The sequence below is a fragment of the Giraffa tippelskirchi genome, chromosome 9, assembly GCF_054371585.1.
Source record: "Giraffa tippelskirchi isolate mGirTip1 chromosome 9, T2T-mGirTip1v1.2.pri, whole genome shotgun sequence".
NCBI classification, from domain to species: domain Eukaryota; kingdom Metazoa; phylum Chordata; class Mammalia; order Artiodactyla; family Giraffidae; genus Giraffa; species Giraffa tippelskirchi.
Genome location: NC_137283.1, coordinates 79644603 through 79672403, shown reverse-complemented (window position 1 = coordinate 79672403; position 27801 = coordinate 79644603). Strand labels below are relative to the sequence as shown.

Here is a 27801-nt window from a genome sequence, read left to right as displayed (position 1 = left end):
AAAAAAAAAAAGGGTGACATGCAGAATGATGTTTGTTCATAGGCTATATATATGTATGTGTGTGTGTGTGTGTGTATGTGTGTGTGTTTTACATGTACGCACTTACATAAATATAAGTATATATATATATATATATATATTTTTTTTTTTTTTTTTCCTTTGGCTGCACTGAGTTGGCATGTCGGATCTTAATTCCCCAATCAGGGGTCAAACCTGTGACCCCTGAAGTGGAAGTCGATTCTTAACTGCTGGATAACCAGGGAAGTCCCTATATATTATTATAAAGAAGTGATAAGAGACAGTGCAGGAACATTTATAACAGAATCATTCATAAGTCTCAAACTATAAATTGTCTAAACGATGACCATCCTCATCAGAATAGATATATAATTGTATTATATTTATACAGTTAAAAAACATAGTCATGCATTATCTAAACTGTCATAAACAACATGAAAAAACAGAAGAGAGAACATAATGCAAAACCCCATGCCTATAAGGGTCAAATGAAAGGAAATAAAGCTAAATTATAAAAATTCAGGAGAATCTTTGTCTTTGGGAGTCAAGGGTGGGGAATAATTAGTAGAAGGGGTATGAAGACAGTTCCTGGATTGCTGGGAATGTTTTATTTCTTTATCTATGTCCTAGTTATGTGGGATTTTAGCTATTTTGTGAGCTTTTAGTCTGTGTAACATTAAATACAATTTAAAAATACATGTACTGAAAGCATGCACAAAATTAGAAGTAAAATAAATGATTAAAAATAACTTTTATTATGTGTGACAGGAAGATGTTCTTCCTTGTTTCGAGTTTGCTTGTGTCACTTGTAATCAAATGTCAGTCAAGCTCAAAATCACCAGAGGATTTGTGAAAACATTGCTGGGCCTTGTTTCCAAAGCGTGTGATTCAGTGTGTCTGCATTTGGTGCCCAAATTGAAATCTTTTTGTTTCCAGTTACTTCCCAGGTAATGCTGATGCTGTTGATGCTGGACCGCATGTTGTAAAGCACTGGTGTTGCTAGTGTCTTTAAAATAGACTTCCCTCCATCCTTAGTCACCTGACTAAATCACCCTTGAAGGGATCTTCTCAACCCAGGGATTGAACCCTGGTCTCCCACATTGGCAGGCAGATTCTTTACCATCTGAGATACCTGGGAAGCCCTGCATTCATTCAGACCCAGGTTAACATGAATTAGATTTCCCTTGCCCCTTCTATGACCCCCACCTCCTGTGTTCTATAGTACTTTCCTTGGAGACTTATCTATCCATTTTATTTCTCCATCTAGGTTTTTAATTTCTCCACTATATAGCAGCATATTTTAGTGTTTATTTTAATCTTGAGAATGATTTTTGGTTTGCCTGTTGAATAAATAAATCTTATTAAGTTCATAATTTTCCTTGTGGCTTAATTTTTTTTTTTTCTTTTGGGTTCTTGGGCTTCTTGTCTTCAGCTCTATCTTTTTTAGTCAAATGAATACCCAAATTTCTTAGGACCCCCTTCCCGCTCTCTCCTTAATATGTAGTGAATTGATGACACTTGTGCCCTAGCAACTTCCTGCCTTACTCAGACGGAGATTGCAAACGTTTTTTCTATATATAAAATCCTGACCTGGTTGAGGGCACCATTTCTCTTAGTAAATTGCCAGGAAGTTAACAATCCATTGCTTTCCTTTCATTAGCCCCTCAGCAATTATATTTGCATTTTCCATCTCTCTTTTTCTCATCTAACCTTGCTTTTAAGACTCCTCTCAATATCTTGAATTATATAATTTTTTTCTTTATTCTAGGTTTTATTGGGCTTCCCTAGTGGCTCAGTGGTAAATAATCTACGTGACAACGCAGGATACACATGTTCACTCACTGGGTTGGGAAGAACCTCTGGAAAAGGAAATGGCAACCCACTCTAGTATTCTTGCCTGGGAAATCCCATGGACAGAGAAGACTGGTGGGCTAAGTCCACGGGGTCTCAAAAGTGTTGGGAGCTACTTATTGACTAAACAACAAAGCTAGCCTTTCCACTATAACAGTTCCATAGAAAATAACTAATTCTACTGTGTTCTTTATCCTATACTTTCAGAACTAATGCCTCCCTTGTCATGTCTTTCCCATCTTCTTTCTGGGCCACCAAAACCTGTTTTTAGTATATACTATTACATAAACATAGTCATCCTCTTGCACTTGAAAAATATTATGCTTTCTATGTTTAATGAAAAGTCTTTGTTTTATATACATACATATATATATATATATATATATATATATATATATATATGAGAAGGAAATGGCAACCCACTCCAGTATTCTTGCCTGGAGAATCCTAGGGACGGCGGAGCCTGGTGAGCTGCCATCTATGGGGTCGCACAGAGTCGGACACGACTGGAGTGACTTAGTATATATATATATATATATATATATATATACACACATGTACATGTTATATATATGTTTATTAATCAGCATATAATTGCATTTTTAGAGGAGAAACACTAAGGAATATATCTCAGCTTTATAAATGCTTTGCAATTTTGTTTCTATCTCAGAAGTATTCAGATTTTTGGTATTCAGATGATGTGTTATATATTAATTTAGCTGTGTATAGGTAATGGGTCCATCACAGTTTTATGAATATTGCAGAAATAGGTCTTCAGTTCCACTCACATTTAGAAGCTATTATCAATAAGGGGAAGGGACACTTTCTCTGCCTTTTCAACTTCAAATGCTTATAAACTCCTCTACATTTTCTGCTCAAATATAATTCATTCCAGGAAGATAGCCATAAGTAATCATTTTTTCCCCCCTTTGGTATCTCTATATCTAAGAGTGTTTTTCCTGAGTGTTTATAACCAACAAAAATGAATGGCTAATGTGCATTTCAGTTACAAAGTTCTCTCTGACCAGTTGTCTTGGTCAGTTCCAAAGTCTTTAGTTGAATAAATTTGTTTGATTAGTAAGATATATTTTCTTTCAAAAAGGTAGGGAAACACTATTTTTTATGACTTATGACTAAGAAGATCATATTAAAAAGCAAAACAAAAATTAAATTACAAACTAATTATGCCCTATATTTGTTCTCTATAAACAGTGAGCACAAGTTACATACATTTTACAAATAAAATTTTGAAATATGGCTTAAGGTTCAAAACTGTCTCCTCCATATTGAAACAATAGTTATAATTTACTCATATTAAGGAATGCTAAAAATCAAGAGAACCATGAGAGCAAAGAGAATGCTTAAGTAATTTAAGTCTTTATTTTTCTATAACTGTTGAGGGTAATATTTCTGCCTTATAATAGAAGATAACTTCACTATTAGTCTATGTATTTTAGAGGCAGTAACAAAGACTAGTGTTAAAATCAAATTTGGTTTGCTTTAATTTCTTCTCATGTGGCTTTCCTTCTTCCATTAAAAAAAAAGTATTTAAAATGAACAGAGGCCAAAAAACTCTTTTATAAATTACTGATCTTTTGCTTTTCATAAAATGCTGGCTTTGATGGACAGGTATTTGCAATTCATGGTTAGGGACTGTACTTTTACTTTTTTTTCAGTCTTCATCAAAGTCTATTCATGGATATGGTGGTCATGCCAGCAACTATTGGAACACTTGAGGCTTTAAGACAGTACAGTTTTCTTTCTGGAATACTGATGGCAGAGATCTAAGGTATTTGATAACTATATTTACAAAACCAATTGCATACAAACTAGAGATTATAATACATAGATTTACATGTATGTAAATACATGACTGAAGCAACTTAGTCATGTCCTTTGTCATGACTTAGTCATGACTGAAGCACACACACATGCATAAAAGTAAATCTATAGTTAAATAAATTATATTCTTATATTTTCTAACATTAAAATGACATGCAAAAAAATGATTGCCCTAATGTAGGTCATTGAAGAAGAAAATGGCTACCTACTCTAGCATTCTTGTCTGAAGAATTCCAATGACAGAGGAACTTGGCAAGCTACAGTCCATGGATTAGCAAGAGTCAGACACGACTGAGCAAGTAACAGTAATGTGGATCACAGACAATGCAATGAAATGCCTGTAGACAGAACAGGTCAACTCTTCCATGCTATACTCATGGAGGTATGTTTCAGTGAGAAGACTAGTCTGTTGTTACCTCTAGCTTTCATTTTTTTTCTTAATTTTTAATGATATCCATCTTAATATCTTAATAAGCATAAAGTGATATCTCACTATGGTTTTGACTTGGATTCCCCTAATGACTAGAGATGTTGAGCATCCTTTTCATTCATGTGCTAGTTATTTGTATGTCTCAACTTGGGAATGCCAGGTGGCTCAGTGGTAAAGAATCAACCTGACAATGAAAGAGATGCAAGACATAGGCTCGATCTCTGAGTCAGGAATATACCTTGGATTAGAAAATAGCAACTTACTTCAGTATTCTTGCCTGGAAAATTCCATGGACAGGGAAGCATGGTGGGCTACAGTGCACAGGGTCGCAAAGAGTGGGACATGACTGAGACATGACGGAATGGCTGAGCACCCATGCATGCATTTCTTCTTTGGAGAAACATCAGTTCAGGTCCTTTGTTCACTTATTCACTGGATTATTTTTTGACTATGAGCTGTAGAAAGTTTATATATATATATATATATATATATATATATATATACTCTTTATCAGATATAGGGTCTGCAGATAATCTCTCCCATTCCATAGCTTGCCTTTCATTTCACTGATGGTTTCCTTTTGTGTGAAGCTTTTTAGTGCATGTAGTCCACTTGTATTGTTTTGCTTTTGTTGTCTCCACTTTTTAAAGTGTCCTGTTTCTCTCTGTCTCTGTGAAAACTGATTTTATGGAAGAATTTCAGGAAGCAAGGAAAATATAATAAATAAATTGTAATTTCTTCACTATATATACTTCTATAATATATTTTTAAAAACATATGCAAAAATTTAGAGTATATATTTTAATGCAACAATTTGCTTTAGGAATTTAAATAAAAATTAAGTAAGTTGCAAGTTTTTTCTTATTAATTTATGTAATTTAATACAACATTTAACCATTATTTTTTATTGTTTATATGTATTGAAAGTTCTACCTTGTGACTTTGTTTAAATTTTGGTGATTTAGCTATTAGAAGTTTTAATATTAATGTAGTCAAGTTCAGTTCAATTCAATTCAGTTGCTTAGTTGTGTCTGACTCTTTGTGACCCCATGGACTGCAGCATTCCAGGCTTGCCTGTCCATCACCAACTCCTGGAGCTTACTTAAACTCAAGTTTATCAATGTTTTCTTCCAGGTTTAATATTTTGAATGTGCATGTTATTTGTGTGTATGTGCTTTTGTTTTTGTTTGTGTGTTAGAAAAAAGTATCCAACATAATGAATCATGATCTTCTTCTCTGATTGTAAGTTTTGGCCTCTTTTTCATCTTTAAATGGTGTGGGGACAAACTGTGTTATGATTCTACCTTTGTAATGGATCTCAGCATCTATTAGGTCATGTAAACCCATTTCTCACTGGGCATCAAAATGTTATTTATCTTAATATATTTAGACTGTTTAACTGCTTTAAGATGTAAATATTCTTGCCTGTCCTGTATGTTTAATGTTAGATTTGTTCTATATTTAATATATATATTTTGTTCATACCGCAAAATATTTCTTTATAAATTATATGTTCTAACAACACACTTGGAGAAGGCAATGGCGATCCACTCCAGTACTGTTGCCTGGAAAATCCCATGGACGGAGGAGCCTGGTGGGCTGCAGTCCATGGGGTCGCCGAGAGTCGGACGTGGCTGAGTGACTTCACTTTCACTTTTCACTTTAATGGACTGGAGAAAGAAATGGCAACCCACTCCAGTGTTCTTGCCTGGAGAATCCCAGGGACGGGGGAGCCTGGTGGGCTGCCGTCTATGTGGTCACACAGAGTCGGACATGACTGAAGCGACTTAGCAGCAGCAGCAGCAACAACAACACATTCAGTTCAGTGTCTCAGTCGTGTTGGATTCTTTGCGACCTCATGAGCTGTAGCACCCCAGGCCTCCCTGTCCAACATCAACTCCTGGAGCCCACTCAAACCCATGTCCACTGAGTCGGTGATGCCATCCAACCATCTAATCCTCTGCCGTCCCCTTCTCCTGCCCTCAAACTTACACAGCATCAGGGTCTTTCCAAATGAGTCAGCTCTTCGCATCAGGTGGCCAAAGTATTGGAGTTTTGGCTCCAACATCAGACCTTCCAATGAACACCCAGGACTGATCTCCTTTAAGATGGACTGGTTGGATCTCCTTGCAGTCCAAGGGACTCTCAAGAGTCTTCTCCAACAACACAGTTCAAAAGCATCAATTCTGCGGCGCTCAGCTTTCTTCACCGTCCAACTCTCACATACATACATGACTACTGGAAAAACCATAGCCTTGACTGGATGAATCTTTGGTGGCAAAGTAATGTCTCTGCTTTTAAATATGCTATCTATGTGGGTCATAACCTTCCTTCCAAGGAGTAAGCGTCTTTTAATTTCATGGCTGCAATCACCATCAGCAGTGATTTTGGAGCCCCGAAAAATAAAGTCTGACACTGTTTCCACTGTTTCCCCATCTATTTGCCACGAAGTGATGAGACTGGATGCCATGATCTTAGTTTTCTGAACGTTGAGATTTAAGCCAACTTTTTCACTCTCCTCTTTCACTTTCATCAAGAGGCTTTTTAGTTCCTCTTCACTTTCTGCCATGAGGGTGATGTCATCTGCATTTCTGAGGTTATTTATATTTCTGCTGGCAATCTTGATTCCAGCTTGTGCTTCCTCCACCCCAGCGTTTCTCATGATGTACTCTGCATATAAGTTAAATAAGCAGGGTGACAATATACAGCCTTGACATACTCATTTTCTTTGGAACCAGTCTGTTGTTCCATGTCCAGTTCTGACTGTTGCTTCCTGACCTGCATACAGGTTTTTCAAGAGGCAGGTCAGGTGGTCTGGTATTCCCATCTCTTTCAGAATTTTCCACAGTTTATTGTGATCCACACTGTCAAAGGGCTTTGGCATAGTCAATAAAACAGAAATAGATATTTTTCTGGAACTCTCTTGCTTTTTCAATGATCCAGTGAATGTTGGCAATTTCATCTCTGGTTCCTCTGCGTATAGAATAGCACTGACTGATATATAATAAGATTATAGCATCTTCCCTTACTCTTACAGAGTAAACTACTTTATCCAATTTATATATATATATATTTTGTATATTTTTAGGTTTGTTTGTATTCTTCACGCAAAATATATCTTCTTGATTCTTACATATTTCTTGTGGTGTCTTGTCCTTTTTTCCTGAGTGTATATTCTGAAAGCCCTTATTTGAAGGTGGAATGATCTTTCATTTTTTTCATTTTTCTGATAATGTCTTCCTCCCTCTCTTATTCACTTTTTTTTTTAAGATAGATTTTCAGAGTAATCAATTCTAAATTAGGAGTAACTTTTTCTCATCACACTGATAATCTTATCCCATAGTCTTCTAGCTTTCACTCTTAAAATTGAAATTACAGCTACCATTCAAATTTCTTTATGTCTTCTATTATTATCAGTTCCTCTTTCTTTCCTTCACTTTTGGATTTATATGCTATACTTCTTTTGTACTTGAAAAGGCACAAGGATCTGAGTCAAACTTGGAAATATCTCAGTTGTGCTATTTATAGTTATCCTTAGATAATTCTTTTCTTGGGAACAATAAACAAAATTACATTGAACTTTTGTCTATTATGAGGATTATTGCAGACATTTTAACTTATATATCATATATATATATGAATTATTATACATACCATAGGTTAATTAATTAACTTCTATCAGTAGAAACTCCAAAAATGAGTCTTTTTTTTTTTTAACATTTATCTGGCAAAGGAGTGATATTAATGAAGGGAAATTGTGTATTTATCCCTCTCTATACACCAAACATTATATTTTCATTTTAGAAACATGGCTAAATGTATGGATTGGTCTCCTTATATATCCCCCCCAAATCTACATAATTCACTATTTTCAAACTACATAGAGTTTGAAGAATTGAGATTCCATTAATATGAGAATGGAAAACATGACAATCACAAATTTAGTGAGAATTACTGCAAAGAAATTAAAAGTAGCTTTGTGGGATTTTTGTGGTTATCATTTCACAATAAATACATACATTGATTCATGAGGCTGCGCAGCTGAAACTAATATAGTTTTGCATGTTAATTAGCTCCCAAAAATGTATTAAAAGAACAAGCAAAAGCAGTGTAATTGAAATAAATTTGCTATACACTTCCTATAAAAAAAGAAAGATAAATAATATTTTCCAAATACATACCCAATTGAATGCAGAGTTCCAGAGAATAACGCAGAGAGATAAAAAATCTTCTTAAGTGAGCAATACAAAGAAACATAGGAAAACAATAGAATGAGAAAGACTAGAGATTTGTTCAAGAAATTCAGTTCAGTTCAGTCGCTCAGTCATGTCCAACTCTTTGCGATCCCATAATCGCAGCACGCCAGGCCTCCCTGTCCATCACCAACTCCAGGAGTTTACCCAAACCCATGTCCACCGAGTCAGTGATACCATCCAACCATCTCATCCTCTTTCATCCCCTTCTCCTCTTGCCCCCAATCCTTCCCAGCATTAGGGTCTTTTCCAATGAGTCAACTCTTCGCATGAGGTGGCCAAAGTATTGGAGTTTCAGCTTCAACATCAGTCCTTCCAATGAACACCCAGGATTGATCTCCTTTAGGATGGACTGTTTGGATCTTCTTGCAGTCCAAGGGACTCTCCAGAGTCTTCTCCAACAACACAGTTCAAAAGCATCAATTCTGTGGTGCTCAGCTTTCTTCACCGTCCAACTCTCACATCCATGCATGACTACTGGAAAAACCATAGCCTTGACTAGATAGACCTTTGTTGGTAAAATAATGTCTCTGCTTTTAAATATGCTATCTAGGTTGGTCATAACCTTCCTTCCAAGCAGTAAGTGTCTTTTAATTTCATGGCTGCAATCACCATCAGCAGTGATTTTGGAGCCCAAAAAAATGAAGTCTGACACTGTTTCCACTGTTTCCCCATCTATTTCCCATGAAGTGGTGGGACCAGATGCCATGATCTTAGTTTTCTGAATGTTGAGCTTTAAGCCAACATTTTCACTCTCCTCTTTCACTTTCCTCAAGAGGCTCTTTAGTTCTTCACTTTCTGCCATAAGGGTCGTGTCATCTGCATATCTGAGGTTATTGATAGTTCTCCCAGCAATCTTGATTCCAGCTTGTGTTTCTTCCAGCCCAGCATTTCTCATGATGTACTCTGCATATAAGTTAAATAAGCAGGGTGACAATAGATAGGCTTGACGTACTCCTTTTCCTATTTAGAACCAGTCTGTTGTTCCATGTCCAGTTCTAACTGTTTCTTCCTGACCTGCATACAGGTTTCTCAAGAGACAGGTCAGGTGGTCTGGATTTCCCATCACTTTTAAGAATTTTCCACAGTTTATTGTGATCCACACAGTCAAAGGCTTTGGCATAGTCAATAAAACATAAATAGATGTTTTTCTGGAACTCTCTTGCTTTTTCGATGATCTAGCTGATGTTGGCAATTTGATCTCTGGTTCCTTTGCCTTTTCTCAAGCCAGCTTGAACATCTGGAAGTTCACGGTTCATGTATCGCTGAAGCCTGGCTTGGAGAATTTTGAGCATTACTTTACTAGCGTGTGAGATGAGTGCAATTGTGCGGTAGTTTGAGCATTTTTTGGCATTACCTTTCTTTGGGATTGGAATGAAAACTGACTTTTCCAGTCCTGTGACCACTGCTGAGTTTTCCAGATTTGCTGGCATATTGAGTGCAGCACTTTCACAGCATCATCTTTCAGGACTTGAAATAGCTCAACTGGAATTTCATCACCTCCACTAGCTTTGTTCGTTGTTATGCTTCCTAAGGCCCACTTGACTTCACATTCCAAGATGTCTGGCTCTAGGTCTGTGATAACACTGTCGTGATTATCTGGGTCGTGAAGATCTTTTTTGTACATTTTTTCTGTGTATTCTTGCCACCTCTTCTTCATATCTTCTGCTTCTGTTAAATCCTTACCATTTCTGTCCTTTATCGAGCCCATCTTTGCATGAAATATTCCCTTTGTATCTCTAATTTTCTTGAAGAGATCTCTAGTCTTTCCCATTCTGTTGTTTTCCTCTATTTCTTTGCACTGATCACTGAGGAAGGCTTTCTTATCTCTCCTTGCTATTCTTTGGAACTCTGCATTCAGATGGGAATATCTTTACTTTTCTCCTTTGCTTCACTTCTCTTCTTTTCCCAGCTATTTGTAAGGCCTCCTCAGACAGCCATTTTGCTTTTTTGCATTTCGTTTCCATGGGGATGGTCTTGATCCCTGTCTCCTGTACAGTGTCATGTACCTCTGTCCATTGTTCAAGAAATTAGGAAATACTAATGGATAGCTCAACCAATTGGTAAAGAATCCACCTGCAATGCAGGAGACCTAGTTCGATTTTGGGTTGGTAAATCTGCTGGAGAAGGGATAGACTAACCACTTCAGTGTTCTTGGACTTCCCTTGTGGCTCAGCTGGTAAAGAATCTGCCCACAATGCAGGAAATCTGTGTTCAATTCCTGGGTGGGGAAGATACTCTGCAGAAGGGAAAGGCTACCCATTCCAGTATTCTGGCCTGGAGAATTCCATGGACTATATAGTCCATTGAGTTGAAATTGTTAGACATGACTGAGCAACTTTCAAGGGACTATTTCATGCAAAGATAGGAACAATAAAAGACAGAAAAATGGCAGGGACCTAATAGAAGCACAAGAGATGAAGAAGAGGTGTAAAAACACACAGAAATATATAAAAATGATTTTATCATCCAGATAATCACAATGGTGTGGTCACTCACCTAGAACCAGACATCGTGGAGCATCAAGACAAAGAGACCTTAAAAAAGCATTACTATGAACAAATACAGTGGAGGTGATGGAGTTTCAGCTGAGCGATTTCACATCCTAAAAGATGGTGCTGTTAAAGTGCTATATCCAATGTGACAAAAATATTGGAAAACTCAACAATAGCCATAGTACTGGAAAAGGTCAATTTCCATTTCAATCACAAAGAAGGGTAATGCCAAAGAATGTTCAAACAACTGTACTATTGCACTCATTTCACAAGCTAGTAAGGTAATGCTCATGATCCTTCAAGCTGAGCTTCAACAGGACATGAACCAAGAAATTTCAGAGAGGTAAAATCTGGATTTAGAAAAGGCACAGAAAGGAAAGATCAAAATTCCAACATCCATTGGATCATAGAAAAAACAATATGTATGGCTGAGGTCTTCACTATTCACCTGAACCTATCACAACATTGTTAATTGGTTATACCCCAATACAAAATGGCTGTGGTGTCAAAAATTAATAAAAATATAAATTTAAAAAAAAGAAAATTAAAAAGTCTATTTCTTCTTCACTGAATATGCTAGAGCCTTTGACTCTGTTCAGTTCAGTTGCTCAATTGTGTGCAATTCTTTGGGACCCAATGGACTGCAGCATGCCAGGCTTCCCTGTCAATCACCAATTCCTAGAGCTTGCTAAAACTCATGTCTGTCGAGTCAGTGATGCCATCCATCTCATCCTCTGTCATCACCTTCTCCTCCTGCCTTCACTCTGTCCTCAAATCATGTTCTTTTCTAGTGAGTGAGCTCTTTGCATCAGGTGGTGAAAGCATTGGAGATTCAGCTTCAGCTTCAGTCATTCCAAGATATATTTAGGACTGAATTCCTTTACGATTGACTGGTTTGATCTCCTTACATTCCAAGGGAACCTCAAGAGTCTCCTCCAGCACCACAGTTCAAAAGCATCAATTCTTCATTGCTCAGTTTTCTTTAAGGTCCAACTCTCACATCCATACATGACTACTGGAAAAAACATAGCTTTGAGTAGATGGACCTTTGTTGGCAAAGTATTGTCTCTGCTTTTTAATATGTTGTCTAGGTTGGTCATAGTTTTTCTTTCAAGGAGAAGACATTTTTAAATTTCATGGCTGAAGTCACCATCTGCAGTGATTTTGGAACCCAAGAAAATAAAGCCTGTCACTGTTTCCGTGGGTTCCCCATCTATTTGCCATTGAAGTGATGGGATCAGATGCCATGATCTTAGTTTTTTGAATGTTCATTTTTAAACTAACTTTTTCACTCTCCTCTTTCACATTCATCAAAAGACTATTTAGCTTCCTCTTTGCTTTCTGCCATTAATATGGTGTCCTCTACATATCTGAGGTTATTGGTGTTTCTCCCAACAATCGTGATTCCAGCTTGTGCTTCATCCAGCCTAGTTTTTCCATGATATACTCTGCTTATATGTTAAATAAGCAGGGTGACAATATACAGCCTTGACCTCCTTTCCCAATTCTGAAACCAGTAAATTGTTCTATGTCCAGCTGTAACCGTTCCTTCTTGACCTGCATATAGTTTTCTCAAGAAATTGGTAAGGTAGTCTGATATTCCCATCTCTTTAAGAATGTTCCATGGATTGTTGTGATCCACACAGTCAAAGACTTTAGTATAGTCAAGGAAACAGAAGTAGATGCTTCTCTAGAATTCTCTTGCTCTTTTTATGATCCAACAGATGTTGGCAATTTGATCTCTGGTTCCTCTGTCTTTTCTAAATCTGGCTTAAATATCTGGAAATTCTCAGTTCATGAACTATTGAAGACTATCTTGGAGGTTTTTGAGGATTATTTGGTAGTATGTGACATGAGTGTAATTTGAGTGTGCAGATGAAAACAAATTCTGAAAAATTCTTACAAAGAGGGTAATATCAGGCCAGCTTACTTACCTCCAGAAGGACTGGTATGCAGGTCAAGAAGCAATGGTTAGAACCAGAGATGGAACAATGGACTGGTTCATAATCTGAAAGGAGTGCATCAGGGCTGCATATCGTCACCCTGTTTATTTAACTTATATGCAGATTACATCATGAAAAATGTCTGGCTCTGTGAATCACAAGCTGGAATTAAGATTTCTGGGAGAAATATCAACCTCAGATATGCAGATGATACCACTTTAATGACAGAAAGTGAAGAGGAAGTAAAGAGCCTCTTGATGAGAGTGAATAAGCCGGCTTAAAACTAAACATTCAAAAAACGAAAATCACGACATCAGTCCCAGCACTTAAAAATAAATGGGGAAAAAAAAGGAAACAGGGACAGATTTTAGTTTCTTGTGCTCCAAAATCACTACTGCTGCTGCTGCTAAGTCACTTCAGGTGTGTGCCACTCTGTGAGACCCCATAGACAGCAGCCCACCAGCCTCCCTGTCCCCGGGATTCTCCAGGCAAGAACACTGGAGTGGATTGGGATTTCCTTCTCCAATGCATGAAAGTGAAAAGTGAAAGTGAAGCTGCTAGGTTGAATCCGACTCTGAGTGACCCCATGGACTACAGCCCACCAGGCTCCTCCGTCCATGGGATTTTCCAGGCAAGACTACTGGAGTGGGTTGCCATTGCCTTCTCCCGCCAAAATCACTGCAACCACAAATTTAAAAGATGCTTACTCCTTGGAAGAAAAGGTAGGACAAACATCACTTCATTTCAGTCACTCAGTCGTATCTGACTCTGTGACCTCATGGACTCCAGCATACAGGGCTTCCATGTCCATCAACAAATCCTGGAGCTTACTCAAACTCATGTCCATCGAGTCGGCCATGCCATCCAACCATCTCATCCTCTGCGGTCCCCTTCTCCTCCCACCTTCAATCTTTCCCAGTATCAGGGTCTTTTCCAATGGGTTAGTTCTTTGCAACAGGTGGCCAAACTACTGGGGCTTCAGTTTCAGCATCAGTCCTTCCAGTGAATATTCAGGACTGATTTCCTTTAGGATTGACTGGTTTGATCTCCTTGCAGTCCAAGGGACTCTCAAGAGTCTTCTCCAACAGGACAGTTCAGAAGCATCAATTCTTTGGCTCTCAGCTTTCTTTATAGTCCAACTCTCACATCCATACATGACTACTGGAAAAACAATAGCTTTGACTAGATGAACTTTGTTGGCATAGTAATGTCTCTGCTTTTTAATTTGCTATCTAGGTAGGTCATAGCTTTTTATCCAAGGAGCAATTGTCTTTTAATTTCATGGCTGCAGTCACTATCTGCAATGAGTTTGGAGCCCCCCAAAAATAAAGTCTCTCACTGTTTCCATTATTTCCCCATCCATTTGCCATGAGGCAATAACAGTATGAATAGTATGAACAGTACTGTTCCCCATGAACCGTATGGAAAGGGAAAAAGATAGGACACCGAAAGATGAACTCCCCAGGTCAGTAGGTGTCCAAAATGCTACTGGAGATCAGTGGAGACATAGCTCCAGAAAGAATAAAGAGGCAGAGCCAAAGCAAAAACAACACCCAATAGTGGATGTGACTGGTGATAGAAGCAATGTCTGATGTTGTAAAAAAACAATATTGCATAGGAATCTGGAATGTTAGGTCCATGAATCAACGCAAATTGGAAGTGGTCAAATAGGAGACAGTAAGAGTGAACATCGACATTTTAGGAATCAGTGAATTAAAATGGACTGCAATGGGTGAATTTAAATCATATGGCCATTATATCTATTACTATGGGCAAGAATCCCTTAGAAGAAATGGAGTAGTCATCATGGTCAACAAAACAGTCCAATATTCAGTACTTGGATACAAGCTCAAAAACAACAGAATGATCTCTGTTTGTTTCCAAGGCAAATCACTAAATATCACAGTAATCCAATCTATTTCCCAACCAGTAATGCTGAAGAAGCTGAAGTTGAACAGTTCTATGAAGACCTACAAGACCTTCTAGATCTAACACCCCCAAAAGATGTCCTTTTCAGTATAGGGGACTGGAATGCAAAAGTAGGAAGTCAGGAAACACCTGGAGTGACAGGCAAATTTGGCCCAGGAGTACAGAATGAAGCAGGGCAAAGGCTAATAGAGTTCTGCCAAGAAAACACACTGGTCATAGCAAACACCCTCTTCCAACAACACAAGAGAAGACTCTACACACGGACATCACCAGATGGTCAACATCAAAATCAGACTGATTATATTCTTTGCAGCCAAGATGGAGAAGCTGTACACAGTCAGCAAAAACAAAACCGGGAGCTGACTCTGGCTCAGATCATGAACTCCTTATTGCCAAATTCATACTTAAATTGAAGAAAGTAGGGAATACCTCTAGACCATTAAAGTATGACCTAAATCAAATCCCTAACGATTATACAGTGGAAGTGAGACATGGGTTTAAGGGACTAGATCTGATAGACAGAATGCCTGATGAACTATGGACGGATGTTGGTGACATTGTACAGGAGACAGGGAGCACGACCATTCCCAAGAAAAAGAAATGCAAAAAAGAAAAAAAGCTGTCTGATGAGTCCCTACAAATAGCTGTGGAAAAAAAAGAGAAGCAAAAAGAAAAGGAGAAAAGGAAAGGTATACCCATTTGAATGCTGAGTTCTAAAGAATAGCAAGGAGAGATAAAACAGCCTTCCTCAGTGATCAGTGCAAATAAATAAAAGAAAATAATAGAATGGGAAAGACTAGGGACCTCTTCAAGAAAATTAGAGATACTAAGGGAACATTTCATGCAAAGATGGGCTCAATAGAGGACAGAAACAGTATGGACCCAACAGAAGCAGAAGATATTAAGAAGAGGTGTCAAGAATACACAGAAAAACGGTAAAAAGAAAGAAAAAAAAAAGAGATTTTCATGACCCAGATAATCATGATGGTGTGATCACTCACCTAGACCCAGACATTCCAGAATGTGAAGTCAAGTGGGCCTTAGGAAGCACCATTATGAACAAAGCTAGTGGAGGTGATAGAATTCCAGTTGAGCTATTTCAAATCCTGAAAGAAGATGGTGCGAAAGTGCTGCATTCAGTATGCCAGCAAGTTTGGAAAACTCAGCAGTGGCCACAGGACTGGAAAATTCTGTTTTCATTCCAATCTCTATGAGAGGCAATGCCAAAGAATGCTCAAACTACCACACATTTGCACTCATCTCACACGCTAGTAAAGTAATGCTCAAAAATCTCCAAGCTGGGCTTCAGCAATACGTGAACTGTGAACTTCCAGATGTTCAATCTGGTTTTAGAAAAGACAGAGAAACCAGAGATCAAATTGCCAACATCTGCTGGATGATCGAAAAAGCCAGAGAGTTCCAGAAAAACATCTATTCCTGCTTTATTAACTATGTCAAAGCCTTTGACTGTGTGGATCACAATAAACTGTGGAAAGTTCTGAAAGAGATGGGAATACTAGACCACCAGACCTGCCTCTTGAGAAATCTATAGCCAGGTCAGGAAGCAACAGTTAGCACTGGACATAAAACAACAGATTGGTTCTAAATAGGAAAAGGAGTAGGTCAAGGCTGTATATTGTCACCCTGCTTCTTTAACTTCTATTCAGAATACATCATGTGAAATGCTGGGTTGGATGAAGCGCAAGCTGGAAGCAAGATTGCCGGGAGAAATATCAATAATCTCAGATATGCAGATGACACCACTCTTATGGCAGAAAGTGAGGAAGAACTAAAGAGTCTCTTGATGAAGGCGAAAGAAGAGAATGAAAACTTTGGCTTAAAGCTCAACATTCAGAAAACAAAGACCATGGCATCTGGTCCCATCACTTCATGGCAAATAGATGGAGAAACAGTGGAAACAGAGGCAGACATCATATTTTTGGGCTCCAAAATCACTGCAAATGGTGACTGCAGCCATGAAATTAAAAGACACTTACTCCTTGGGAGAAAAGTTATGACCAAACTAGACAGCAGAGACGTTACTTTGTCAACAAAGGTTTGTCTAGTCAAGGCTATGGTTTTTCCAGTAGTGATGTATGTATGTTAGAGTTGGACTAGAAAGAAAGCTGAGTGCTGAAGAATTGATGCTTTTGGACTATGGTATTAGAGAAGACTCTCAAAAGTCCCTTGGCCTGTAAGAAGATCCAACCAGTCAATCCCGAAGGAAATCAGTCCTGAATACTCATTGGAAGGACTGACATTGAAGCAAAACTCCAATACTTTGGCCACCTGATGTGAAGAGCTGAGTCATTTGAAAATACCCTAATGCTGGGAAAGATTGATGGCAGGGGGAGAAGGGGACGACAGAGGACGAGATGGTTGGATGTCATTACTGACTCAATGGACATGAGTTTTAGTAAGCTCCAGGAGTTGGTGATGGTCAGGGTGGCCTGGTGTGCTGCAGTCCACAGGGTTGCAAAGATTCAGACATGACTGAATGACTGAACTGAACTGAACTGATGACACCGGATGCCATGATCTTAGTTTTCTGAATGTTGAGCTTTAAGCCAACTGTTTCACTCTCTTCTTTCACTTTCATCAAGAGGCTCTTTAGTTCTTCTTCACTTTCTGCCATAAAGGTGGAGTCATCTGCATAACTGAGGTTACTGATATTTCTCCTGGCAATCTTGATTCCAGCTTGTGCTTCATCCAGCCTGGCATTTTGCATGATATACCTCCATATAAGTTAAATAAGCAGGGTGTCAATACACAGCCTTTTTGTATTCCTTTTGGATTTGGAACCAGTCTGTTGTTCCTTGTCCTTTTCTAACTGCTGTTTCTTGACCTGCATACAGACTTCTCAGGAGATGGCTAAGGTGTTTTGTTATTTCCATCTCTTTAAGAATTTTCAACAGTTTGTTGTGAGCCATACAGTCAAAAGGCTTTGACATATTCAATGAAGCAAATTAGATGTTTCTCTGGAACTCTCCTGCTTTTTCAATGATCCAACGGATATTGACAATTTGATCTCTGATTCCTCTGCCTTTTCTAAATCCAGCTTGAACATCTGGAAGTTCATGGTTCACATACTTTTGAAATCTGTCTTGGAGGATTTTGAGCATTACTTTACTAGCGTGTGCGATGAATGCAATTGTGCAGCAATTTGAACATTCTTTGGCATTGCCTTTCTTTGGAATTAGAATGAAAACTGACCTTTTCTAGTCCTGTGGCCATTGCTGTACTTTCCATATTTGCTGGCATATTGAATGCAGCACTTTCACAGCATCATCTTTTAGGTGTTGAAATAGCTCACCTGGAATTTTATCACTTCCACTAGCTTTGTTCATAGTGATTCTTCCTAAGACCCACTTGACTTCACATTCCAGGATATCTGGGTCTAGGAGAGTGATCATGAGTTTTTAGGACCAATTTCCTTTAAAATTAATTGGTTTCATCTCCTTTTAGCCCTGCAGTCTCGGTGACTCTCAAGAGTCTTCTCCAACACCATAGTTCAAAAGCATCAATTCTTTTGAAAAGATACATTGCTTATATTTTAGTTATTCTTGTAGATTTTTATTTTACTCCTTCAACTGCAACACAATTGTTTGTCTTCTCACGTTGTTAGAATGTCTGTGTTAGCAGTCTCCTTTCGTCAGGCCTCAAAATCATACCTCTTCTCGCTTCTGGTGTCTGACCCTGGATTTGTTTCTGAGCTGTGTTTCTGATCTGAAGTCCAGGGTAGGCAAGATTAGAGCACTCCCACTGGGAGATAAGCCTCTGAATGTATCTCTTCTGAAGTTGTTCACTTGTGAATGTTTTCTGTTGTTTCCCATTTCACCCAGTGTGCAGGCCCATGAAGTATAATGTTGTTGGCACTTCTCTTCGCCCCACCTTAACTGTGGGTATGCCAGTATTTGGTGCTGGTGACCCTCATGTGTTGTTTTCATCCAGCCACCAGTTCAGGCCACTGAGGTCAATCCCAGGACTGCAGTAGACTAGCAGTAGTCATTGTGCATCTATGTGAGCTATAGAGGCAGCCTCTAAGGCCACAGCCATCTCAGCTACAAAAGCACTTGTCTTTTCAGATGTTTCACAGGTGCTGAATTTAGGAAGCCATCAGTGGAGGTGTAATTCTGCAGTCTGCAGAGCCATTAGAAGAGATATCACCTCTTCTTCCTTACTCAGATGGCTGCTGGGGCTCAGCTGTGGTTTCAGCCTTTCCTCTGGGCAGATTTCCTAGTCATGGAGCCATCTGTGCCCTCCTTGAATGGCAGGGTGGGTCCTGGGACCCACTGTCAAAATTGCTTGTGACTAGAGCTGACCACACCCACCCATTTCAGCATGGGTGAGGCTTGGCATCTGCCTGAGGTTCTAGAAGAGGTGGTCAGAGGTGATCAGGAGCCCAGGATGGTGGTGGTGACTTGCATCCATCCCCAGAGTTCATATAGTTGGTGTCTGTTGCCTGGGGAGCATTCACAGGGATAGAGGATTTTGCAATGATTCTCTTATCACGCACTTTTCAGTAATGGTGCCTCACCTGCTTGGTGGGCTCAGGCTTCTTCCTAGCACACCCTCAGGAAGTACATCCTCATTTGCCTGGGCCCAACTTGTTCAGGCAGTTTCAGCATCTGACCCTGGTCCTCTTCCTGGGTCAGGGGTTTGGAGTTAAGCTTTAGCACCTGACACTCACCCTCATCTACAGAGGCAGGTCTCAGGTTGAAGAAGGCAGGGTGGCAGTGAAAACCCATTGTGCTGGCTACTCTCCATTTTGCCTGCCACAAATCAGTTTCCGCTTTCTCCATTTAGGCTCTGAAGCTCCCCCTCTGTCCAGTCTAATTTCTCTGCCAAGGTGCAGGAAACTTTCCTCTTTCACAGCTCCCTCCCCAGTGTGCAGGCCGTGTCCTAATTCCTTCTCTTTCTTTTTCCTCTTATTCTACCTGGTTACCTGGAGGCTTGCTTGTCTCTCAGGTTTCTGAGGTCTTCTGTTGATCCTCAGTAGCTGGAGAAGGCAATGGCACCCCACTCCAGTACTCTTGCCTGGAAAATCCCATGAACGGAGGAGCCTGGCGGGCTGCAGTCCATGGGGTCGCTGAGTCGGACACGACTGAGCGACTCCACTTTCACTTTTCACTTTCATGCCCTGGAGAAGGAAATGGCAACCCACTCCAGTACTCTTGCCTGGAGAATCCCAGGGACGGGGGAGCCTGGTGGGCTGCCGTCTATGGGGTCGCACAGAGTCGGACACGACTGACGCGACTTAGCAGCAGCAGCAGCAGCAGCAGCAGTTGTTCTGTGTGAATCATTCCACTTATAGATGTATTTTCAAATGTTTCTGTGGAGGGAGGTGAACTCTGCTTCCTACCCCTCTGCCATTTTGATCACTACCCCCAAAGATTGGCATTTATATGATAACATTATTGATAATAGCAAAATCTAAGAAATGAAGGCATAAATGTTAGAATGGCTAAATAAATATATTGACATAATAGAACATTCAGTAGCCATTAAGTGTTAAAATTAAAACAAACACTTGCATAGTGTTCATTATGTGTCAGCCACAGCTACACGCGTACATAAAAATTTATACTCATTTAAATCTCAAATCTTTTCTACAAAGTAGTCACTGTCATTAAGCTCATTTTCTAGAAACACTGAGGTTAAGTAACTACTCAAAGACATAGGTAGACCTGGACTGTATAGAAAATTAATTTCCCTTTCTCCTTGTCCTCCTTCCTTACCTGTTATGAGGCAAGATGGTGAATTGAGTATTTCATAGACACAAAATCATTCTTTGCCTTAAACTCCACCCATTCCTGTAGGCCTTCAATAACATGAACACAGTTATAAACAATACAGAAAGTCTTGCATCATTATTGCAAACTCAGAATCACTGAAGCATTTTGCTAAATATAATGCAAGTTGGATAGAATTGCTGTAAAGATATCTAAACCTGTCAAATCCATCAAAGACACCTTACTGTGTTTCTAATAAATTCCCCTCCTGAGGCAACAAGATCGAATTATGGACTATAAATAAAGAATGCTCTGACACAGACTTCTGGCAACTGTTAATTGGGAGAGAAATGACTGGAAGCCAGAGAATGGTGTGCATGCAGGGCATGCTGATTGGAATCCCCTTTGAACAGCCACCAGAACTCAACACAGTAGATAGCAGCCTGTACGGCCAGTTTTCTTTTTTCTTTTATTTTGACACTTCTACTGGGTTTACAAAGTTAAAAATAAAAATCCAATGATGCAGGGTTACTTGGTGGATTTTTCAGTTGCCAGGGAAATGAAGCTGTGTATGATTGGAAGGCATCAGCAACTCAATGGACATGAGTTTGAGCAAACTCCAGGAGATAGCAAAACACAGGGAAGCCTGGCATGCTGCAGTGCATGAGGTCACAGATAGTCAGATAAGACTTAGTGACTAAAAAACAACAATAGAGAGAAAGATAGTTACTGAAATCTGATCTTTACCATAGTAGATCCAATGTCCATAAAGATACATATCAGATAATAAAATATATTACCTAAGATGGTGACTTCTCTGACCACAGACTCACTCCTCAATCTGCTAATTTACTTCTGAATAGATTACAGAAGTAATTTATTTAGTTTGCAACCTAAAAAGACAATACAGACACTTGAATAAGGGGAGCCAAAGGAAATAATCTGCATTCTCATGAGAAATATCAGGGGGAAATAATTCTTTTTCACTTAGAATGAGTTCCCAGAAAAGAAGTAAAAATACTTTGTAGCTGAGGAAAAACATCCTGGAAAATACATGAAGAAAATACCACTTGATAGGCAAACAAAAAATAATTTTTATGATTGTATGAAAATATTAGTTGATATTTCATAATAATATTTTGGAAGAGTTCTAGCATGTTTACATGGATTGCTGCTTTGATCCTGTGCTGTGTCAAGTGGTAGTATTACAATTATTAGAAATTTGGAAATTGGAACATAAGGAAGTTGAGTTATTTACTTAAATTGGCACAGTTATAAATTATTAAAAAATCCTCGTGTCAGACACAGAGATCTACCTGTATGTCCTGTGTTTAACCATAGATCTTACTACTTTTTGTCTTGCACCTCTTCCAAGTTACTGGCTTAGCTTTTGCTGCTCAGAGTCAAAATTCTTGAATTTTCTACCTCCATTGCCTCAACTCTGGATTTTCTTTCTGCAATTCCAGCTGCAAACAAGATCACTAACAATTGTCATACTGCAGAATCCAATGACTCATTCGGTATTTTTGTAATTGACTTACCAGGAGAGCAACAATTAAAGTGTGGATTGCCCCTGATTTTGTTAATTGTGAACAATTAACATGAGCTGTACTATCTGAAATGTTTTATGTGTACAATGCAATATTATTCAGTACATGCACTGTGTTTTATAACAAACCATTATAATTTATTAATCTTGCAAAATTGAAATTTTATATTCTTTGGTGAAAAACTATTTTAAGCTCCCTCCAGAATTTGGAAGCCATGCTTCTACACTCTGTTTCTTTGAATTTGACAATTTTAGATATTTCACATAAGTGAGATCATGCAGTATTTGTCATTCTGTGACTGCTTTATTTTACTTAGCATAATTTCTTCTAGGTTCATCTACATTCCTATATATGGAAGGATTTCCTTCTTTTTAAAGGTTGAATAATATCCCCTTAAAAGTGTATACCATATTTTCTTTATCCATTTATTTGGCAATGGAAATTTAGGTGGTTTCCATATCTTTATTTTTGTGGGTAATTACCTAATGAGCACAGGAATTAAAATACCACCTTTGGGATCCTGTGTTAATTATTTTGGCTATAGGCTAAGGAGTAGGACTGCTAGATCATTTAGTTGTTCTATTTCTAATATTTTGAGGGTTCTCCATACTATGTTTTATTACAGCTGTGCCATTTTACATTCTCGTCAACAATGTACAAGTTTTCTAATTTCTCCATATTCTCTCCAATGCTCTTATCTTCTGTTTCTTTGATAATAGCCATCCTAATAAGTGTGGTGTGATATCTCATTCTTTTGATCTGCATTTCTCTGATGATTAGGGATATTGGACACTTTTTCAAATATCTATTATCCTCTTTGGAAAAATATCTACTCAAAAATTTTGTTCAATTTTCAGTTGGAGCATTTATTTATTTTCTCTACTGAGTTACAGAAGTTCTTTATATATTATGTATATAAACATCTTATCAGATATATCATTAGCAAATATATTCTCTCATCTCGTAAGCTGACTTTTAATTTCATTGATTATTTGTGCAGACATCTTTAGTTTAATGTATTTTTACTTGCCTATAATTGGGTTTGTTGCCTGTGTTTTGGTGTTATAGCTAGGGAATATTTGCCAAGACCAATGTCAAAAAGGCATTCCTATTTTCTTCCAGGAGACTTATAGTTTTAAGTCTTACATTTAAGTCTTTATTCCGTTTTAAGTTGATTTTTGAATATGATATAACAGCCCGATTTTATTATTTTTAATGTGGAGATCTAGTTTTCCCAGTTCCCATTGTTGAGGAGACTATGCTTCCCTCATTCTGTATTTTTTGTTTCCTTGTTGAAGTTTAGTTGACTGCATATATGTGGGTTTATTTTGAGCTTCTCTATCCTTTTTTCCCATTTATCTATAACCTTAAGCTAATACTTTAGCTTTGGTTATTGTAGTTTTGCAATGCATTTAAAAATCAGTTGCTCAGCTCTGAGCTCAGGTCTAGGCACTGGCCCTCATCGCTACCCGCACCCACGCTCACCCCCTTACCGGACCATGGCCCACGAGGAGTGCACCTTTATTGCTTTCAAGCCCGATGGCCTGCAGCACGGCCTGGTGGGCGAGATCATCAAGTGCTTCGAGCAGAAGGGATTCCGCCTTGTGGCCGTGAAGTTCCTTCAGGCCTCTGAGGAACTCCTGAAGCAGCACTACATTGACCTGAAAAACCACCCACTCTTTCCGGGTCTGATGAAGTACATGAACTCAGGGCCAGTTGTGGCCATGGTCTGGGAGGGCCTGAATGTAGTGAAGATAGGACGAGTGATGCTTGGGGAGACCAACCCAGTAGGTTCTAAGCCAGGCACCATTCGTGGTGACTTCTGCATTCAAGTTGGCAGGAACATCATTCATGGCAGTGACTCAGTAAAAAGTGCTGAGAAAGAAATCAGCCTGTGGTTTAAGCCCGAAGAATTGATTGAATACAAGTCTTGTGCTTTTGACTGGATGTATGAATAAGAGGTGGTCATAGCATCAATCCCTTCACACACCACTTCCTGTGTTCCTGGGCACAGCTCTTCATTTTACTGATATGGAAGCAGTAGGATGGATGTTTCTTTCCTAAAACATATTTACCAATAAAGCCTTTAAAAACTGCAAAAAAAAAAAAAGAAAAAAAAAGAAATGTGATGCCTCCAGCTTTGTACTCTGTTGGTATTTCCTTGGCTTTTCAGAATTATTTTGTGGTTCTGTATGCATTTTTGACTGTCTTTAAATATCTGTAAAAACTATCAATGTGATTTTGGTAGGGATTACATTGAATCTGTAAATTTCTTCAGCTCATATGGACATTTTAATATATTAAGTCTTCCAGTACATGAATATGCAGTTCTATATCCTTTAACTTCTTTCTTCAGTTTTCAGGGTGCAAGTATTTCACCTCATTGGTTAGTTTTATTTCTAAGTATTTCATTATTTTTGATGCTATTTAAAAGAAGATGATTGATTTAATTTCCTTCTCAGAAAGTTAATTGTCTGGCGTAGTAACTGCTTTTTTCATATTTATGGCACATTTTATAACTTTACTGAATTAGTTTATTTGTTGTAACACATTTTTGTGGGAAGTTTTCTACACATAAAATCATGCTGTCTGAAAACAAGGATATATTTATTCCTTTCCAATTTGGAACTGTACTTATTTTTCTTCTCTAATCTTTTGGCTAAAACTTCTAGCATTATGTTGTGTAATAGGTGAGAGGGGGCATTTTTTTACTTATTATTAATTTTTGAGTAGCTTTTTCTTCTCTTCACTGAACATGTTAAGTTTGGGCTCATCATATATGTCCTTTAGCCTACTGAGATATATCCCTTGTATACCTACTTGATTAAGAGTTTTTATGATAAAAGACTGTTGAATTATGCAAATACTTTTCTTTTGCAGCTATTGAGATACCATGGGTTTTTACCCTTTAATCTATAGATATCATGCCTGCATTGAAGGATAAGTCTCACTTAACTATGATGTACTATTCTGTTGAATTTCATTGAGTAGCTTTAGCTGAAAAATTCTGCATATATTTTCATCAGAAATATTGTAATATCGTTGTAGTATCTTTGCCTGTCTTTTGTATATGGATAATACTGCCCTTTTGTAATGGGTTGGGAATTGTTCCTTCCTCTTCAACTTTCTGAAGGAGTTTGAAAAATCTTGGTAGTAATTCTTTAAATGTTTGATAGGATTAACCAGTGAAGCCATATGGGCTTAGGATTTCTTCATTTGGAGTTTTTTGTTTTTTTTTTTTAATACTTACTCAATCTCTACTAGCTATTACTCTGTTTAGAGTTTCTACTTCTTCATGATTCAGTCATTTTGGTTATATGTTTCTATAAATTAAGCCATTAATTTAAGGTTATCCAGCTTTTCATTCCTGTGATATCAGCTGTAGCATCTCGTCTTTCTAATTTTATTTGTCTTCTCTATTTTTTATTGGTCTAACCACGATTGGCCAATTTTATCTTTTAGAAAACCGATTCTTATTTTGATTTTTTTTTCACTATCTTTCTTTTGTTCATTTTTGCTCTAATCTTTTCTTTCTTTCCTTTCTTTCCTTTCCTTTCTTTCTTTCCTTTCATGATTTTTGGCATAATTTATTCTTCTAGTTCAATGAGACACAAAGTTACATTGTTTATTTGTGATCTTTACATTTTTGACATATTACCAACATAATCTTCCCTTTTAATAGTGTCTCTGATGTATCCCATAAGTTATGATATGTTGTGCTTTCATTTTCAAATTTCTCAAGGCATTTTCTGATTTTCCTTTAAATTCTTTTCTCTGATCTGTTGATTATCCACATATTTGTGGATGTTATGTTAGTGTCCACATATTTGTGACTTTTCCAATTTTCTTCTGCTATGAATTTTTAATTTTATTTCATTGTAATCAGCTACTATATTTGAAACAAAAATATTTCAATATTTTTAAATTATTTTAAGACTTGTTTTGTGATATAACATGAGATCTCTCCTGGAGAAAGATCTATTTGTTCTTGAGAGAAGAATGGGCATACCCCTGTTTTGAGGTGGAATGCTCTGTATATATCTTAAATTAATAGGCCCATTTGTGATGTGGCATTGTTAAAGAGCACTATTCCCTTATTGATTTTTTATCTGGTTTTTCTATGTATTACTGAAAGTGGGGTCTTGAAGTATCTTAATACTATATCCCTGTTCATTTTTCCCTTCAGTTTTATAGTTTGGCTTACATATATAGGTGGTCTGATGTCTGATTGTCCTCCTGAATTGAAATTTCTATCATTAGGTAATGCCTTCTTGTGTTTCTTGTAACAGGTTTTTACTTAAAGTCTATTTTGTCTGATGTAAGTGATGTCATTCTTACTCTTTCTTGTTTACTTTTAGTATGAAATGTCTTTCCCCATCCCTTTGCTTTCAGCCTGTGTGTTTACTTAAATATAAAATAGTTCAGTTCAGTCACTCAGTCGTGTCTGGCTTTTTGAGGGCCCATGGATTCCAGCATGCCAGGCTTCCCTGTCTCTTGTAAATAGCATACAGCTGTTAGTTTTATTTTTAGTGATTCAATCACTTAATTTATTTGATTAAGGAGCTTAATTTATATACATTATGTGTACCTTTTCTCTTTGGCTACCATGAAGCTTTCCTGAGCATTTTCTAGTTATACCAATTTACACCTTTGCCTTTCAACCTTTATAGTAAAATTAAAAGAAGTTTTAGTTCAGTTCAGTCACTCAGTTGTGTCCAACTCTTTGCGACCCCATGAATTGCAGCACGCCAGGCCTCCCTGTCCATCACCAACTCCAGGAGTCTACCCAAACCCATGTCCATCAAGTCAGTGATGCCATCCAACCATCTCATCCTCTGTCGTTCCCTTCTCCTCCTGCCCCCAATCCCTCCCAGCATTAGGGTCTTTTCCAATGAGTCAACTCTTCGCATGAGGTGGCCAAAGTATTGGAGTTTCAGCTTCAATATCAGTCCTTCCAATGAACATCCAGGACTCATCGCCTTTAGGATGGACTGGTTAGATCTTCTTGCAGTCCAAGGGACTCTCCAGAGTCTTCTCCAACACCACAGTTCAAAAGCATCAATTCTGCGGCGCTCAGCTTTCTTCACCGTCCAACTCTTACATTCATACATGACCACTGGAAAAACCATAGCCTTGACTAGACGGACGTTTGTTGGCAAAGTAATGTCTCTGCTTTTAAATATGCTGTCTAGGTTGGTCATAACCTTCCTTCCAAGGAGTAAGTGTCTTTTAATTTCATGGCTGCAATCACCATCAGCAGTGATTTTGGAGCCCAAAAAAATAAAGTCTGACACTGTTTCCACTGTTTCCCCATATATTTCCCATGAAGTGGTGGGACCAGATGCCATGATCTTAGTTTTCTGAATGTTGAGCTTTAAGCCAACTCTTTCACTCTCCTCTTTCACTTTCATCAAGAGGCTCTTTAGTTCTTCTTCACTTTCTGCCATAAGGGTGGTGTCATCTGCATATCTGAGGTTACTAATATTTCTCCCAGCAATCTTGATTCCAGCTTGTGTTTCTTCCAGCCCAGCGTTTCTCATGATGTACTCTGCATATAAGTTAAATAAGCAGGGTGACAATATACAGCGTTGACGTACTCCCTTTCCTATTTACACACACCAATATCACAGTGTTCTGTATTTGTCTATATATTTACCTTTATCAGTAATTTCATGCTTTTTATGCTTTATTTTTTGCTGTTTATCAACTTTAAAAATTCTCTTTAGTTTTCTTTAAAGCAGTTCTAGGGGTAATGGAC

General features: G+C 38.1%; 2 protein-coding genes across 3 annotated transcripts in view; one reads left to right on the top strand and one right to left on the bottom strand.

Moving 5' to 3' along the window:
• The window catches only part of EYS (EGF-like photoreceptor maintenance factor), a 178283-nt gene that overhangs the window by 47058 nt on the left and 103424 nt on the right, over positions 1-27801 (bottom strand).
• LOC145521332 (nucleoside diphosphate kinase B-like) lies at positions 23534-24046 on the top strand. Of its 2 annotated transcripts, XM_081529785.1 has the most exons (2): positions 23534-23770; positions 23884-23990. In XM_081529785.1, the coding sequence occupies exons 1-2, from the start codon at positions 23543-23545 to the stop codon at positions 23902-23904; spliced, it is 249 nt and encodes an 82-aa protein (XP_081385911.1). In that variant the 5' UTR covers positions 23534-23542; the 3' UTR covers positions 23905-23990. The 2 variants fall into 2 exon arrangements, with proteins under 2 accessions (XP_081385911.1, XP_081385910.1); XM_081529784.1 differs by having other exon boundaries at positions 23534-24046.

What these genes read in the sequence shown, in the direction of transcription:
- LOC145521332 (XM_081529784.1), top strand. Translation starts at nt 23,543, where the DNA reads ATGGCCCACGAGGAGTGCACCTTTATTGCTTTCAAGCCCGATGGCCTG.